Raw genomic sequence first — 16904 nt, 5'->3', positions numbered from 1 at the left:
GCATTTCATTTCCGGTAGGGGCATGAACTACTGGCAGGTTCAGCTTGCCGGTAGATCACTGCCCCCATTGGCAAACTTGTTTCCCCGGACTGAAAAAAATGCTTATGCCGGAATTACCAATATTTTATCCGGACCGGGGAAACTGTAATGAGCCCCTGTGTCTTTAGGCTCAGTTATTTATTACACCTCTGAAGCCACATGCAGCACAGCAGAGATGTTGATATGCTTGCTACGAATAATGAGTCTGGCATTTTCTCCCTGCAAGTCTTACCAAAAAGTAGCTGAATAGAAAGGACGTCTCAGAGTGTAAGGAAATGCCAGATAGGGAGAAGCAACACACTTTGCAGGGGATCCTATTGCTCGATGGTCAGTGACAGTGATGTTGCCAAGGGCTTAGACCGCTGGTTCAGAAGTGAGGGCAGGGTTGGGGGACCCAACTGAGGAGTGTATACGACATTTACCTTCTTGTGCTCTCTGGGGAACATTTGCAGAAGGCTGCATGGCTGTATTCTGTCCCTGCCTCGGTGAATAAAGCAGGTTGTTTTTGTTTTAGATGTGAACTTTGTGCCGATTGCTTAAGCCAGAGAAGTGGCATACGTTTGAATGAGGATCGCAGGCTTCCAAGAATGATCCAAGATCAACGCCAGGCAGAAGGTAAGTAGCAGTGAGGGCACGCCCATTGCCTCACAGGGAATGCCACCACAGGCTAAGTTTGGTCTAGGTGGGAGTAGATGGCACTTCACCTCAGGATGTGCCATTGTTGTACTGAACAAAGAAGGTAGACCTTTCATGTAGCATTCATCCCCCGTTCCAGTATGGGGATAGGGATTAGAAGAAAAAAAATGGGATGGAGGATGGGAGGGTGCAGGGGGGGGAAGAAGGCGGCGGGGAGAGCCAGCTGTCAGGCAGCTTGGAACACAGGCTTGTACCGGCCGTTCAAGCCCGCATTCCTAGCCACCTGATTGGCTGGCTCTCCCACCCAGGGTGCTAAAGAAGGTTTCCACTGTGAGATGTTTCAAAGCAATTGTAGGTCAGCCAGGACAAAGGTGGTTTAATCGCAAACATGCGAGAAACTTAAAATTGCCACCAGTAAGACATTTTCTTAGGTGAAAATACCTAAGCTCAGAGCTGGGGGTAAATGCGTTGGCGCAAAGGGCTTTTTGGCACTATTACAGCCAGCGCTATTACCGCTGGCGGTAATAGCACCCCCAACCCAATGAGGAATGGGGATTTACTGTTACCATGCTACCCGTGATCCAGCGCTAATAGCTCCGCATCGGGTAGCAGTAACGCTATTTGCCCGGGCGGTATCCCGGCAGTAGTACCACCGGTATACCGCCCAACCCATGATGATGCCCATGGAGCACTTGCTCTTTGTTCTTAAGGAACCTCACTGATGAAGATCAACAAGGAAGAAACACAAGTCTGGGGGTTGCTGTTGGTACTCTTGCTCAGAGGGGAGCTGCCTAGCATTTCATTCCTGCACTTTCCTTACCGGCGAGACAAGACTGATATGCAAATGGAAATTTCTCATCTTCTAAGATACAGAGCTGAAAGAGCCTAGACAGGGTGTATGGTAGGAACAGCTCTTTCTCTCTCAATAATGAGGATGCCTGGGTAGTTGACTCCCACACATGATAATATGGATTTTATGTGAATTATTCAATGGTGGCAAGATTGAGCAGAGCCATATCACAACTCTAGGAACATGTGCAGTTAAGTTGCCACCACTTGGAGAGGATGTTTTCCAATTCGCTGACAATTTCTTTGAGTGCTCCTAATCAAGGGCTTGGAGCAGAGATAGGACAGGTACCTACCAGGCACCTAATGTAGGAATACCGTGGTATTAACCCATGCAATGAATTCCTGGGTTATTGGACTACGGTAACTGCCCGGTGCATTTTATAGACCTGAGCGAGGACCTAAACAACCTGCTCCAGGACCAGTAAATGACAGAGAAGGCCACTACCAGGTATTGTTTTTATTAGCACACCAGAGCCATCCCCCAAGGTCCGAATAGTGTTTGAAAGTAAAAAAAAACAAAAACAATAACAAAAATAAAACTACAGCAATCACAAGGGTTATCTGGAATCTGGTGGCCATGGAAATGTAATCAGGGGCTTCAGGCGCAGTCCCTCTTTCATTTCCATGGCATTTGCAGGCAGAGCCGGAAGAGGGAGGAGAGTCATGCGTAGAAGAGGCAGGGGATTCCTTTGCCCTGAGTGATAAGGTAACTGAAGGGGGCAGGTCAAGGGAAGTAAGGAGGGCAGTGGGAGTGGTACTGCGGATCGGGCTGAGTATCGAAGGTAAATAAATATGGGTCGGTACCATCAGCCACGATTCTGGCTTGCAAGGCAAGCTTTGGTCGAGTTCTAGCCAGCATTTTGAGAAAGCTGATGGCTATCGCATCAGCCCAGGGTGCTAATAGAATTGATAAGTTTGATGATGTTGATTTAATTAAGGGGAAATCAGTCTCTAATAATTTGAGCACTTGCATTTATAATCTTTATCGCAAATGTAATAAATGTATGTTGTAGAGACAGGGAATAAGGATGTAAAGTTTATCCAGAATATGTATATATTTTAGAAATTGTCCCAGAAGAAGACGGGGAGAAGTCTGGAGTGGTTGATATCCGAAGTTTTGAACTATGTTGGTCAGGTTTTTGTTTATGGACAAGTTCTGCAGTAATCTCAATAGCCAAAACTGTTGATTTTAAGTTTTGAATTGTTTTCACAAAATATGTTTTTTTTCTTAAAAAGTCCCTAATTCTAGTGTTGGAGTATTGTTGAATTTTAATATTCCTGTGATAACTTGAGGTTTACTGTGACAAAAACGTCTGTATTATACGAGTACATGTGTGTGTATATATAGCAACGTGTTTTCATTGAATAAACTGGCATTAGTAATGTACGCAATAATTACTAATGCCGGCCACAAAAGGGCTTAAGGGTACGGAGTTCAGAGGGCTGGCAATGTAGATTAGTACAGCCCTCGACTGGCAAATTTCCATTATCGATTCTGGTTCCCCTGATGTGCAGTATTTGATCCTTAGCTCCCTGAATGCCCAACCAATTTCTATCCTTAATGTATATAAATCGAGTGCAAATTAAACCATGAACTACGCGATGGAAGAAGGAACCTTGTGGAAATGAGTGAGTCGCATGAGTGCTTGCAACATCGAACCATATTAGTTGGTGATCTGAACCTGCAAATCGAGCATCATCCGGATCTGGATGGTCCCTGGGACGGCTATGATGAGGTCTGGGACATACCCCCCTGGACTCACCAATAGCAGGAAGGGTACACCCACAGACCCTTGGCTGTGCTGCCACTCTTCTTGGCATGGGCTTAACGGCTTGCAACGGGAGCTTTGGAATGGACTAGCCGGCAAAACCCACCTATCAAGGAAATGATAGTACCGCGCATATAGATTACATTTTCCTGTCAATGGAATTGTGGGCTAATGCAAAGGAATTTGAGGTCCTGGGAAAACAGGGAAGCGATCACAAGCCATTGTCTCTAAAGGTGATTAATTTGGGAAAATATGAGTGTAATTACCAAAGTAATCCTAGTTGTCCCATTTAACTTCAAGGACAAACTAAACAGAGAATTAAATGGCTCGACCTTGACTTAGATTCACTAAAACCAAACATCTATGAGTCGATCCTTCCTGACTTGGAGCGGCTCTTATTAATGGATCCCAGCAAGGGAGATCTGCATTTTACAACCTTTTGTGACCGAGCCCAGTAAGAAAATAAAGTGCGCTATAAATTATAATACCTGGTTTGATGAGGATTGCAAGATAGCAAAACTTTGTATCTTGAACTGCTTAAATAAAACAACATCAGGCCACAGATAGAATGGAATTGAGGCATGCGAGGGCAAAGTATAAATCCTTAATAAAGACCAAAAAAGAAAATCATGTCTGCCGAGAATGGGATAAAATGCAGGGAGCTTCACAGTCCGGGGACATTTCCAAGTTCTGAAAAATACTTAGTGGGCTTAAAGAAGGTTGTGGTAATTATGCAGCTGTTAATAGAAGCCCTAGTACCTGGAGACAACATTTCCAGAACCTTTATGGCCACAAAGTGCGATCAGGTACCCAGAGTATTGCAATAAAGGATTGTAATGGAATAAATTCCCCAGCCCCAATCCAACTTGAACTACGGGAGGTTTACAATGCTATTTGCTCCCAGAAGTGGGGAAAAGCCCCCGGATCGGACCTTGTACTGATTGATTTAGTTAAAGATGAACCAACCATATGGGCACCAATGTTATGGCATTAGTATAGCACAATTCCTAAATTTAATAAAGTACCCCCATCCTGGCAAAACGCGATAGTAATCCCAATTTATAAAAAGGGAGGGAGGATCCAGGGAACTTTAGGCCGATCTCCCTACTGGACGAGGTGGGGAAAGTATTTGGCAGATTTATCTATGAGCGCCTCCAGGAGTGGGCAATCAAGGAAAATGTGGTAGACCACCTTCAGGCAGGGTTTTGCCCTAAAATAAGTACCACAGATCAGGCGTTCCGTTTACAACTGGTCATGCAGAAATATGCGAGCCCTGAGAAATATTAAGGTATATTCTGTGTTCATTGCTCTCAGGACCGCTTTCGATTCTGTGTCACGAGAGTTGTTGTGGTCAATTTTGATAAAGAGGGAGGTATCAGTAGACCTTTTTTACGAATCATAGTAAAACTCTTCTCTAATAACAGCACATCAGTACGAAGGGTGTTAGCGGGTGAGCTAACAGAACTTTTTGAGGTGACCAAGGGGGTGAGACAAGGATGTGTCCTTGCCCCGCTACTATTCCTATTGTACATTGATGAAATAATACGTCATGTAAGGTTAAAATGCTTGGACCAGCCGAAATTAGGTCAGGAAGCCGTACCGATGATACTCTTCACAGATGACACTGTCCTTTTTTCTACGTCTGCGAGGGGGATTGAGACTACTCTTGAAGCTTTTGTGGAGAAATGCTCAGAGTTGCATCTCAAGATTAAAACAGGGGAAACAAAATCATTAGTATTTTGCCCCAAAATTCAAAACGTTTATGAAACTCAATTTGAACAAGTGCAATGTTACGACTACCTAGAGATAAGATTTAATGACCAGGATAGTTGGACATCGCAGATGCTCAAATCAAGTTCAACGTTGGAAAAATATGGGGGAGTGATGACAAGGTTTTTCTTTGCTCATGGTCAGGGCGCTATCTCCCCGGCCCTCACAATGTATACTGCACAGGCCAAATCTGATGCCCTTTATGGGGCGGAGATCTGCGGCCATTCGACCAGCGAAGAACTGGGGTTGGCCAAAAGAGGATTTTTGGAAAGGCTACTTGGGTTATCAACCGCATGTCTGGTTTATTTAGAACTGGGTTTAAGGCAAATCCAGAGTGCTGCCACCCTCAGACCGGTACTTGACTGGCTCAGACTGTGGTGAATTCCTGACAACATATCGCGCAGCACTGATACACACGATGAACACAGAAGGTGGTAGATCCTTACCTTGGCTGACGCATGTCAAAAAAACGTTGTTGGGAATGAACTTGGAAGACCTGTGGCACAACCCTCAAGAAATAACCTTGGCAGCCGTGGACAAAGTCAAGAGAATTTCACAGTTAACATCAGAGGTCGAATTGATTAATGCTTGTAATGGGTCGGCCTTGGGGGTTTGAAGAATATTTAGATCTGATTAAACCCCCGTGGCATGCGCTTTGTACTTAAGGTACAGGTTTTCCCAATTGAACATTGCGTACCCTACTAAAAAGCATGAGACCACTGGCACTGTCTTATGCTTGGTATGTGGTTCAGCTAAGGAATCTATACATCACTTCTTGTTTTTCTGTCCGGGCTAGGTGCAGGTACCTAAAACCGATATGTAACGCACAAGGTATACGCCGAACAAGTGACGCCTTTCTGCTTTTCATGCGCAGCAATGATATAAATGTGGTGTTCTTTGTAGCAAGTTACATCCACCAAGCATGGCCTATAAGATCAAGAGCACTAAAAATTGGAGGATTTGAAACCTAGAATGCTACCATTGTAAATTACACTAAAAAAAGTGGGGAAAAAATTGACATTGTCCTTTTTACTATGTGTTCAAAACATCGACTTAACATTTTAATTCAAGTAAAGTTATATGCACTTTATTGCGGTTTTTGCACTACTATAAAGCTGCTAATGTACTTGGGATGCACCTTTCCTTGCAATGATTTGCACATTTTCTAAAAATCGCTGAACAAACTGCTCATCATGCACCATGATGTAAGGTCTTCATTGGTTTAGAGTTTTTTGTATTTTACTTACTCTGCACAAAATGATGGTCTTTTAAGTAGCTAACACGATGTATGGATTGGTGTTTTATGAATTCTATTTCTTCTTTTAACATTGTTACATAATGTGTTCCTTTTTTTGGTAAATGACAAAACTGTCGAATAAAGGCCATATGAATAATGACTGATGTATGGTAATTTTAGGTTGACGCATTTTCGTTTTAATTTATTTGTGTATTTACTTTCAAAAAATAGATTTGAATATAGTGATGGCTATGTGACTGTTAGTAGATGTCCCTTGCTTGCTGACTACAACTGGGGAGTTCACTCCCCACACTTAAACAACGGTGAAGGGAAGTATTGGCTTCAGAGCCAAGGACAAAGTTGGAATTAGTGTTTTCCTTCTCAAAATGTAGCCAGTCCATTCCTAGACCTAGACATCAATGGGCCCATTAAGACACCGACCGACTTAATGAGGTTTCTGGCATTAAGAGCAGATCTTGAGAATACTGATAGGATCAACAAATGAGTGTAATTTCTTTAAAATTGCTGAACTGTTTGAACACTGTACATGTCAAATCGACAACAAAAGGGACTGCCCCTTCACTCGCAGTAGACAACTTTCAAATGCACAATTCATCACGTGGGTGTAAGTGAAAGCGCGTATCAGACAAGTTCAATTCTGACCCATTGGTGACGTTTTTCCACATTGTAGGGCAGGCCTCATGCACACAATATTTCATTTTAAGCCTTCCAAAGAGCTAATAAAAATATCAGACTCATTACATGTATGGCAGTGTAGTATAAACATGCCAGTTATTCTGCTACCGTCTATAATTGTCATTACGCCATTAACAGGTGGCCGGGTTTCCCAAACAGTACTATCTAGCAGACCTCCAGGCCCCCCAGACCCCCTATGGATATAACACGAGTACATCTGAGGCCTTTGTAGCTATTAAGGATTTTGTTTGCTAAATTAATTAATTTTGCTTGACGTGTCAAGGTCCATCCAATTTACCCATATAAAACAGAACGGGTCGAATTCAGATCGACCAAAAGCGCACAAACAAAATGCAGACTTTCAAATGCAAGTCTTTCAAAACACTTCACTTACAGCATACGGCCCAATACCTTCATTAAGTGCCTCAGACCTGAATTTCAAAATAATTGTATTTTGGCACATTGCTATATTAGATGAAAAAGGTGCCACCAGAGTTATTGAACCTCAAACAGTGAGGGTGTTGAAAACAACCACATTTGTAAAGAAGATCCTTTTGGTAGTATGCTGTGTGGAGTATTTGTATCTGAATCAACCAAATTCTAGTTGAGATGGCTACTTTGTGAGGGTGCAAAAAGGCCTCTCTCCAATTCTCCAGCTCTATGGGGCCTGAGGGGCTATTAAAAGTGAGAATGAACTGGTACAGAGTTGAAGTAGGTTTACTAGACATGTCTGCTTCCATCAAACTAGCTTCTGTGTTGTAGCATCCTTGGAATTGGTATTGGAATTGCAATGTGTAATTCAGTTGTATGTAATACAAAAATAGGGTTCTGCGTCTGGCAGTCCAAAGTTTTGTTTAAGATCTTGGAACAGCACTATTGCCCCATTTGCAACAATACTACACATTGATATAATTTTTCCAGTCCAGGCCCTAAATGATCCCTTTTTTTATGCTCAGGTAAACCTGCATTATCCCAAATAGGGGCCCTGGGAGTAGTTCTTCCAGCCCATCCCGTGGTTTTGGCGATTTCATTTGCAATCCGAATAATTTGCTGTGAAGCCCTTGGCAACTGTCTTTTATTCCACCCAACATACAATATCTGCAAGCAAGTGACTTGACCCATCCATGAACTTTGGATTTATGATGAGGCATCAGCGTATTGCCAGGAAGCTATTTATCTGTGAACATCAATTGTGATGCACAATAATATCTTCTGATGTCCGGTAAACCAATTCCACTATCCCATACCGAACTGTATAGTATCCGTATTGCCAGTTGGGGTTCGGAGCTCTGGTATCAGAGCCTTCTCAGAATATTTTCAATGTTATCAAACTCCACATTAGGAATTTCAAAAGAGATATTTTGAAGGATATATAAGTATCTAGGGAGGGTCATCTAATGAAATATTGCCACTGTGTCAAGCAGGTACAAATGTAATGATTCCAAGCATTTTCGCTTCTGTTTGATACAATTTAAAAATCGGTTCTAGGTTACCCTTTAGGAAGGTCATGATCTCTCTACTAACATAAAAACCTAGATATTTGAAGGGATCTTCGGAAAGGTGGAATCTACAGTTACGTGGGATCACAAGTTAGCCTCCTTGCAGTGGAAAAATAATTGATTAATGCCAATTCACTTCAAGGCCACTGCGCAACCCAATCTCCTCCAGGATCACCACTACCAGGGGATCTGCCCACAAAGGCTCTATTAAAAAAAATGAATTAAAAAAAAAGTAAAAGATTGTCTGCATATGATGCAACTTGATCCTCATGCCCCACTGGCTACATGAAACCTTGCCATTTCGGCTCAAATCCTAGCCATGCCACTAAAGGCCCTATAGCCAGAGTTAATATTGGCCAGCCTTGCCTTGTTCCCCTCCGGAGAGAGAAGTAAGCATATTGAGGGATTTGTTTCATTAGGTAGTAACTTAATCCAAATCATAAAGGTATTTCCACATTCCATCTTAAGCATTACAGCCCATAAGAAATGTCATAGAACAGAGTCAAATGCTTTTTCAAAGTCAATTGCAAATATGACCAGCAGGTTCCGGATGACAGACACTTTTTCAATGACGATGTGTAACCTACAAATATTCATCCTGGTGGCTCCGTTTCAGAGAAGTTCACACTGGTCTTGGTGGACCAAATCAGGCAACACTTTTAATGACCTTCTGGCCAGTACTTTAGATTCATTGTTAATAAGGAGAATTGGCCTATATTAGGAACTACCTGCAGGGGTAATTCTTTTGTATCTTTGGTAGCCTGAAATACAGACAACATGGCTTTAGTCACTTTGCCCCCTAGTCTTTTCCATAATTCGATTGGAAATCTGTTCGGTTTGGGGGATTCTGCAGATTGAATGATTGGAGATTGCAGCCGCAACTACTTCTTCAGTGATTTCATGGTCTAAATTGGTTGTTTGTTGTTCAGTTATCCTGTTTAGGTGGACACCTCCCAGGAGATCTGCGTAACCTGGTCTTGTGTCATCTGAGTCTTCCTGGTATAAGTGTTCTTATGTCATCTTAAAATTAATTTGCAATATCTTTGCCTTTAGACAGTTTATTAACATTGACATTGTGTATTTCATGAACACGATGACAGCTTTCCCCATCTTTTTTCAAACCAAGCCAACAATTTACCAGCTTTGTTACCAGTCTCAAATTCTACCACTGGAGATTCAATAGGCCTGTCGAGCAGAATGTCGCAAAACTGATATGGTTCTCTATTCTATAATAAAGTTCTTTGGGTATCTGTTGAGAGATTTAGCAAAATCCTCCCTCTAGTTTCTCAAGGTCAGCTTCCAGCTTAACAAGAAATTCAGCCTGGTCTCATTCATTCCCATGCTTTGAGGAAGGAGATCACGTCCCCCCTCAGCAGCTCCTTGGACCCCCTCCTTAATAGTCAGAGGATCCTCAACGGATGATATGTTCCGCTGAAAGGATTTCTTTTTTTGTATAGGCTACTGAAGATGTTGGGAAACCCCAAATATGGGTTAAGACACTATGTGCTTTGTGGTTTCAAGCCCTTCCCATTAATTGACACTAATAAGGGTGAATGGTTAGAGATTCCATGATGGAGAAATCTTATTTTGGTTATTCTGTGCATCTCCCACGATGGTATTAACAAAAAAGAACCCAGCCTGGACATGGACAAATGGGCTCCCGGGATGAAGTTATAAACTCCGCCTCTGGGGATGTAATTTTCTCCAAACTTCATCTAGGTTGATCGCCTTCGCACAATTGAACCCAAAAGTGTCCAGTTACATATCCCCGATTTCTTCTGATATGGCACTAATTACGATCCATTAAATTGTTAAAAGCTTCACCAATTATCCATTGGTCTGCCACATGTTTCATAAGCAAGAACTGTATTTCCTGTAGCAGTTCCATGCCCAGAAGAGGAGGTGAATATATATGTAGGATTCCAATATTTTCCAATGTAACTCTCCCCTTCACAGTATGAATCTACCTTTAAGTGGGGTAAATTCTTTTCATCATCAGCATTACCCCTCTCGAACCTCTGGTAAATCTTGCATGGAGAACTTCCTATGCCCAACTACCTGTGAACTAGGAGTACAGGTCACCTGAACGTAAGAACTCGATAACAATCAAACCAACTATTGCTTGGTGGGCTCTGTCATGGTCAGCCGCTATCCATTTGTGGGAACCCACCATTTATCATCTTTATATCCTTACAATGTCAGTCCTGTACTTAATGCAAGTAAAACCTTCTATCCAAACTCATGACACTTAATGTAGTTATATTATTGTATATTCCTGAGAATGCCCAGTTTCTTAATCTTTGAGCTCCGGTCAGATTTCACGTTGTTCTTGCTAATGTTGTGTTGCTGTCATTTAGCTCCCCTTCCATTATGTATCTCGATCCCGTCCCATACTTTCTTGGGGTCCATGATGAATGGTGATTGCACATCTTTATAGATTTTAAGGCTAGCCCAAAAGAACAATGACTACCGGCCATCAGGCAGCTTGCAACGTGGGCTAACCCTAGCAAGATCCGCCCGCGTTCCGTGCCTCATGATTGGCTGGCTCCCCCGCCGAGGGTGATAATGTGCTGGTGAATTCTGAAAAGACTGCTACTCTAGTTCAAGCCATCTCAAGGTGACCCTATCTCTTTGCGACCTGCAGAATTCCATCTCCTTCCTAGTAGTTATGTAATTTGGCCACAATTATTCTTGGTGGGGACCAGGAGGAGGATCTATAGCTGGTACTCAGTGGGCTTGTTTAATCGAGAAAACGTTCCCAAAGGGCCCACAATGCATTTAAACAAGCATTCCAGGCAAAATTCAATGGAGGGCTCTTCCGCCTTCTCAGGCACGGCAAGCAACCGGATAATATTTCTCCTTGATCTTCCTTCAGCCACTTCATCTCTTACTTATAGTATTTTGGTCTTATTTTTGATCTGTTATGTGTTTTTTCATTGTATTCAAGGTGTCTGCTATATCCTCAATTCACTGTTCCATCACTTCCACTTGCAATGATATTTTCTTGCAGGTCATGACATATGAGAGCCGCATCAATAGCTATAGTATCAATTTTGTTTTCCATCAATATTCTTGTGGTTGTCATTGTGCTATCTTCTCTTTTCCTCTGGAGGCTTTGTTTTTTTGACTCTATCTTCAGTCATTGCAGAGCCTGCTCCGAGGGATGTTGTATGCTGTAAACTTGGGTTGTGTTCACCACGATATTAAGGGGAAATACACAAGAATGCTGCCTCGCATCACTGTGATTATGGTTTCAAGCTTTAGAGTATTGTGGCAAGTATTGCTGTTGATGTCAAGACAGAGCAGACAATTCATGCTTTGCTTCATCAAAGCCAACAACCTCCTTGAGTCCTACCAATCTGGCTTCAGTTCCAGAAGCAGCACAGAAACAGCTACCATCAAGATGAACAAAGATGCCCTCAAAATCCTTGCTTCCTTGCACTCCTTGACCTCGCTGCATCATTTGACCCAGTAGATTACCAGACACCCACCTACAATCTACACCGCCTACATGGGGATCAGCAAGATCCTCCTCAGGTATTCAAATCCTACCTTGCTCATGGCCATTAGTTCATACAAATTGATTCCTCCAGATCACCAACTCTACCCATCACCCATGGAGTCCTGCAAGGATCCATCCTCTCCCCCGCGATCTTCAATCTTTACATGGAACCTCTCAGAAACCTCCTTGCTCCACAAAACATCTGCATCCACCAATACGCAGATGACATGCAGCACTACCTCATGATATCCGCCATCAAAGACACCCACAGGTTCAAGGCTGTCTCACATTGATCCAGCCATGTATGTACAGTGTTTACCTGAAACTCAACCCCTCAAAGACTGAATTCCTACTGCTGACCAACAACACTGAGCACCCCAACATCCAGACTTGCTCTCTGCTATGAACCTAAAGTGCTTTACACCCCAGCTGGCTACCTGCGCCAAGTCCCTGGGGTTCAACAGCGACAGATAGCTCTCCTTCAAACAGCACATAACAAGGAAGGCACAAACGACTTAGTACCAACGTTCTCTCCAGCGAGCAACCAAGACCTTTATCTCAGAAAACAACTTCAGATCTGCTGTCTAAGACTTACTCCTCTTCCAACTGTATAGTGACAATGCCCCTTTGGAAGGACTTCCGGCGACTACCCTGGCACCATTAAGATGTGTCCTGCATGCTGCAGCATGGCTCAAAGGATTCTGAAAATTCAACCACATCACCCCGACCCTCATTGAACTGCACTGGCTCCCACAGCAAGCCTGTATTATCTTCAAATTCTGCTACATCAGCTACCCATCTGTATTCCCCAAGCTCCCTCACTGAGAATCTCAGCATCTACAGCGGTCTATTATCCACCAAAAGTAAGGGCATGTGCAGGCTTGAACTCCGCTGATGCAGGAAGGAAAGAACCAGATGACATGCCTTCTCTACGCACCAACATCAGACACAACATTTACAATTCTGGAAGGAGCTCAAGACCCTCATCTTCAGGGAATTTCTCCTCCCTAATAGCAAGCTCCACACACCCTCCACGTCCCACCCTACCTGAGACTGGGTGATCTGCTCCCCACTCTGTCCTCGATCGCTTGCTACCAATTGCCACCCTCACCTGTTAGCTCTCTGCTTCCTCTTTCTCCGATTCCTTCACCATGCCCCCCACCCCAACACGATTGCAAAGTGCTCTGTTCTTTCCCTGAGGCTAATTTCACATTCAATAAATACCTTTATACTAAGGATAATAGCAGGAGAACGAAAGTGCGGTCTCTTGAATTAATCAACACTTAGTCCGAGACAAATCCCCTGTATTTCATTCGGTAGTCCCTGTTCGAGAAGCCGGCAAAAGGAGACTATTTGTGATAACTCTAGAACCCCTGTACAGCTCTGTAATATGGACAGTGGCAGGGAGGTAATCACCATGGCACCAGGTTCCTGGTCGGATTCCCTGGGCATGATCTACCCACAGGATCCCAGGAGGTCTGAATCACCCCGCTTGATCCTGGGTCTGCTTTTTGTTTCTGGTAGTTCACTGTTCCAATATATGGCACTGCCAAAGCTGCTGTAGCACTGGTTAAGCAATGGAGTTCCACCTTAACCAGTGATCTGACAGAAGTACGCTGACACATATTCACGGGTAAAACACTGCCCTACAGTCTCCATGAAAATGTCCGGCCCACTGCAGTCCCCTTCACCGCTTATTACGGCCATCAGGACACAGCAGGCAATGGTCAAGCCACAGCACAGAAACTGCATTAGAAAGAAGGATATAGTTTATGGCAGTAGTCTCCTCTGGATTAATCAGGATCCCATTCACTGAGAAAGAAATTGAAGCAAATGTGTAAACAATGGTGGGAGATTCCTCACGTCAATCTTCTGCAAAGGAGAATTCCTCTTCTTCATAATCTTCTGGTGACGTCTTCTTCTTGGAGGACTTGCGCTACTGGAAGAGATAAGGTCTTGCCCCGGGAGGTAGCCACTATGCCCGCCGATGGTACAGCAAGAGCAAGGCGCTCTCACCCCGGAAATCCCAGGTATGTTGTAAGGAAAAAAGCCAAAAGGCTGAAAAACCATTCTTGTACAGATTTGTTAGCAGGAAAATCCTTAGATCCAGTCAGAGTGGGTATCTGCATGTACTGAGGCAGAAGTGGGGAGGAAACTGTGAAGGCCTCAATGGTTTTCGAGGTAGCCATGGATGGAAGGCTTGCAGGATTCAAAGTTGGCCGTAGCCTCCGAGATAGGAGAAGATGGAGGCTTCAAAATAGATCAAAGCAGCCGGATAACGGGCTGTGTGAGGCTTAAGAAAACAAAACGTTCCAATTTCTTAAAGGAAGTGGAGCGAAGACAACAAAGAGAGCAATAGGCAATATCCCGCAAGGTGAGAGCACCACCAGCAGGGAACAGGGCTGGGAGCCAGCGCGAGAAGAGAAAGAAGGCTCTGAGTGGGAGAGCACAGAGAGGCTGGAGGCGGAGTCAGCAAGACAGCCGGTGAGCGGGAGAAAAGAGCAGAAAGTAAGGAACGGGGAGAAAGAAGGCAGCAGGGCAGCGGAGGGCACTGAATTCAGGAGAAAGAGAAACAGGATGGAAAACTAGGGTCTTACACCAAAGCGCAAAAAGCAAGTGGTTGCAACGTGCGGCGGTGAAGACGGCAGGGAAAGATATGGAAGGAGAGGGAGGAGCCAAGAAAGACTAGATCGCTCAGTGAGGTGAAAGAACTAATGTGCCGGACCATTAATGGAGGAACTTCCATCTCCTGCAGAGTCCCCAAGGTCGCGGAATGTCTTATAAGAAATAGAAATCTAACAGGATAAATGTGGGTTTACAATGGAGCTGAGCTGCAGTGTCATTATATCCTATGGTTTCTCACCAGTTCCTTTGCTGTTGACCCTTCTTGGCCTTGGCAGCTGCTGGCACAGTGATTCTCCCACTTCTCCATAGGCTGAGGACAGTAGCTTTGATATCGTAGCGTCCTATAAAATTGTTTGCCTCCTTTTTACAGGACAGGGAGCTGAACCACCTTTTAAGGCTCCTGTAGATTCCACAGGATGCCTCTCTGTTCCTGGTAATTTTTCAAATGTCCATCTGTTCTCTTTACTTACTCCTGAATATATATTTTGTTACAAATGGAGTAATGTGCTGATGATACCCAAATCTTCTGCAAATAAACTCTTCTCTTGGATGAATAATAGTTGGATCCAACTCCACCCAAAATAAAAGTAAATCATTTTATCAGGTTACACAATACCTCAGCTTTATTTCCCTCCCTGATTTTTTCCTCAAGTCACCAAGCGGAACATCCCAATTCATAATCTGGCTAGAGGCCTATAAAGTAACAAAACTAGACTAACTATAATAATAATAACACTTTATATCCGATTCCCAAAAAATGTTACGTGTATCTGGGTCGGTCGTGAACTCACAGCTGGTCTCCTACCATACAGTTCATCTGGGTCCCCCCAAGAAATCCCAACCAAAACCTCAAAACATAAAGCACTGCTGTGAACTTTTTACATGAGCTAAGGAAAAGTGATTACATCAAGGAGGGCCATCGAAAACTTCACCGATATGAATGGCAGCAGATCAAGGGCTTATCATATATCGAATGTTAAATATATTAAATAATCTCAAAGTCCAACTTAGAATAAAGGAGGTTGACGGTACACAGAACTCCATCCCAAACACTAGAGCAAACTTTCTGCTGACCCACTCATAGAAGACCACCAGAGATTCCAACATCTGCTGAAACCTGCGCTGTTGAATGTTTGCCTTGGTTCAATCCCCTCTCATCTCATGAATTTGCGCCACTGCCTATAGTCTTTGCACTCCGTATAGAGCACGTGCACATGTTCAAGCGGATCCCTCGTATCCATTTATCCATTACTGTTGGCTAAATCTTGAAATGTGTTCACACGTGTTTTTACACAAGTAGTGGTGAATTGCATTATATGGAGGTTTTGTTCAACTGTTTTTGCCTGCCACAACAGTAATGTCAAATTTCAAGAATAATATACAGTGGAAAACAAAATAAACTATGACAAAAGAAAATGCAGCCCAGTTCCAGTCTTTTAGATAAGATAAAGCAAACTTTTCAAACACTCGTAATAGAAGGATACGGCGCATAAGAAGATGTGGTATTTAAACCCAAGTGAATGGATACAATGGTTTTTGGACAGAGGGCAGTTCCCTCTTCCAGTAGGTGCACTAATAAAGACCACCGAGCCTTTGGGAACACTTGACAAAAAGAGAAGTTGCTGAAGTAGTATGTGACACCAGAGAGTACAATACCTTGAAGAGATAGCCATTTTTGATCTTATTCTGTACACTCTCATACTCCGACAAATATCCACACATGATCGCAAACCTGGAAGATACAATACAAATATTAAGCGTACAAAAACTAAACAGGAATTCATATTCTCATGAAATAAATCCCCCAACATAAAGCAGGCAATATATCACAAAAAGTAGAACAGCCCAATGATCAGGTTGGCCTATTATGTAACACTCTGAGGGACTTAATTCTGGTTCTTCTTCATCATATAGTCCCATTACTTGTAATATCCCTAATGGAGAACCTACTTGTCTGTAGATCTTTAACCCAAGGGGTAACAGGTTGCCCACAAAGCTTTGTCCAATCCCTATTGCTCATCCATGCTTATAGCAGACCTGATTGTTAATCGTGTCCTTCGAGGCCCCAGTCTAACTGTATGTGGTTGATGCTCAAATCCTGATTTGTCTTGACAGAGACAATGATAAACCAGTCAAACATAATCCAATCCTTAAAATAGACAAACCTGGATGATCGGCAGAAGCCTCTGCCTTAATGGAGCAAAACCAAAGTATTAGGGGCAGGTCCCCCAGCTCACAGATGAGCCATTTCACTTGCCAACATCGATAGACCTCTGAACCAT

At 43.3% G+C, this 16904-nt stretch overlaps 1 protein-coding gene across 3 annotated transcripts in view; it reads right to left on the bottom strand.

The window, feature by feature from the left end:
- RMDN2 (regulator of microtubule dynamics 2) overlaps positions 1–16904 on the bottom strand; it is a 1053472-nt gene that overhangs the window by 418205 nt on the left and 618363 nt on the right. For all 3 annotated transcript variants that reach the window (XM_069607937.1, XM_069607939.1, XM_069607938.1), the window contains exon 7: positions 16279–16354. In XM_069607937.1, the coding sequence (XP_069464038.1) occupies positions 16279–16354 (76 nt within the window). The remainder of the gene's footprint in view (positions 1–16278; positions 16355–16904) is intronic.

Source organism: Ambystoma mexicanum, chromosome 4q (assembly GCF_040938575.1).
Source record: "Ambystoma mexicanum isolate Mex_15411 chromosome 4q, UKY_AmexF1_1, whole genome shotgun sequence".
NCBI classification, from domain to species: Eukaryota; Metazoa; Chordata; class Amphibia; order Caudata; family Ambystomatidae; genus Ambystoma; species Ambystoma mexicanum.
Note: the sequence above shows the minus strand (reverse complement) of the source record. Positions and strands in the feature narration are given on the sequence as shown.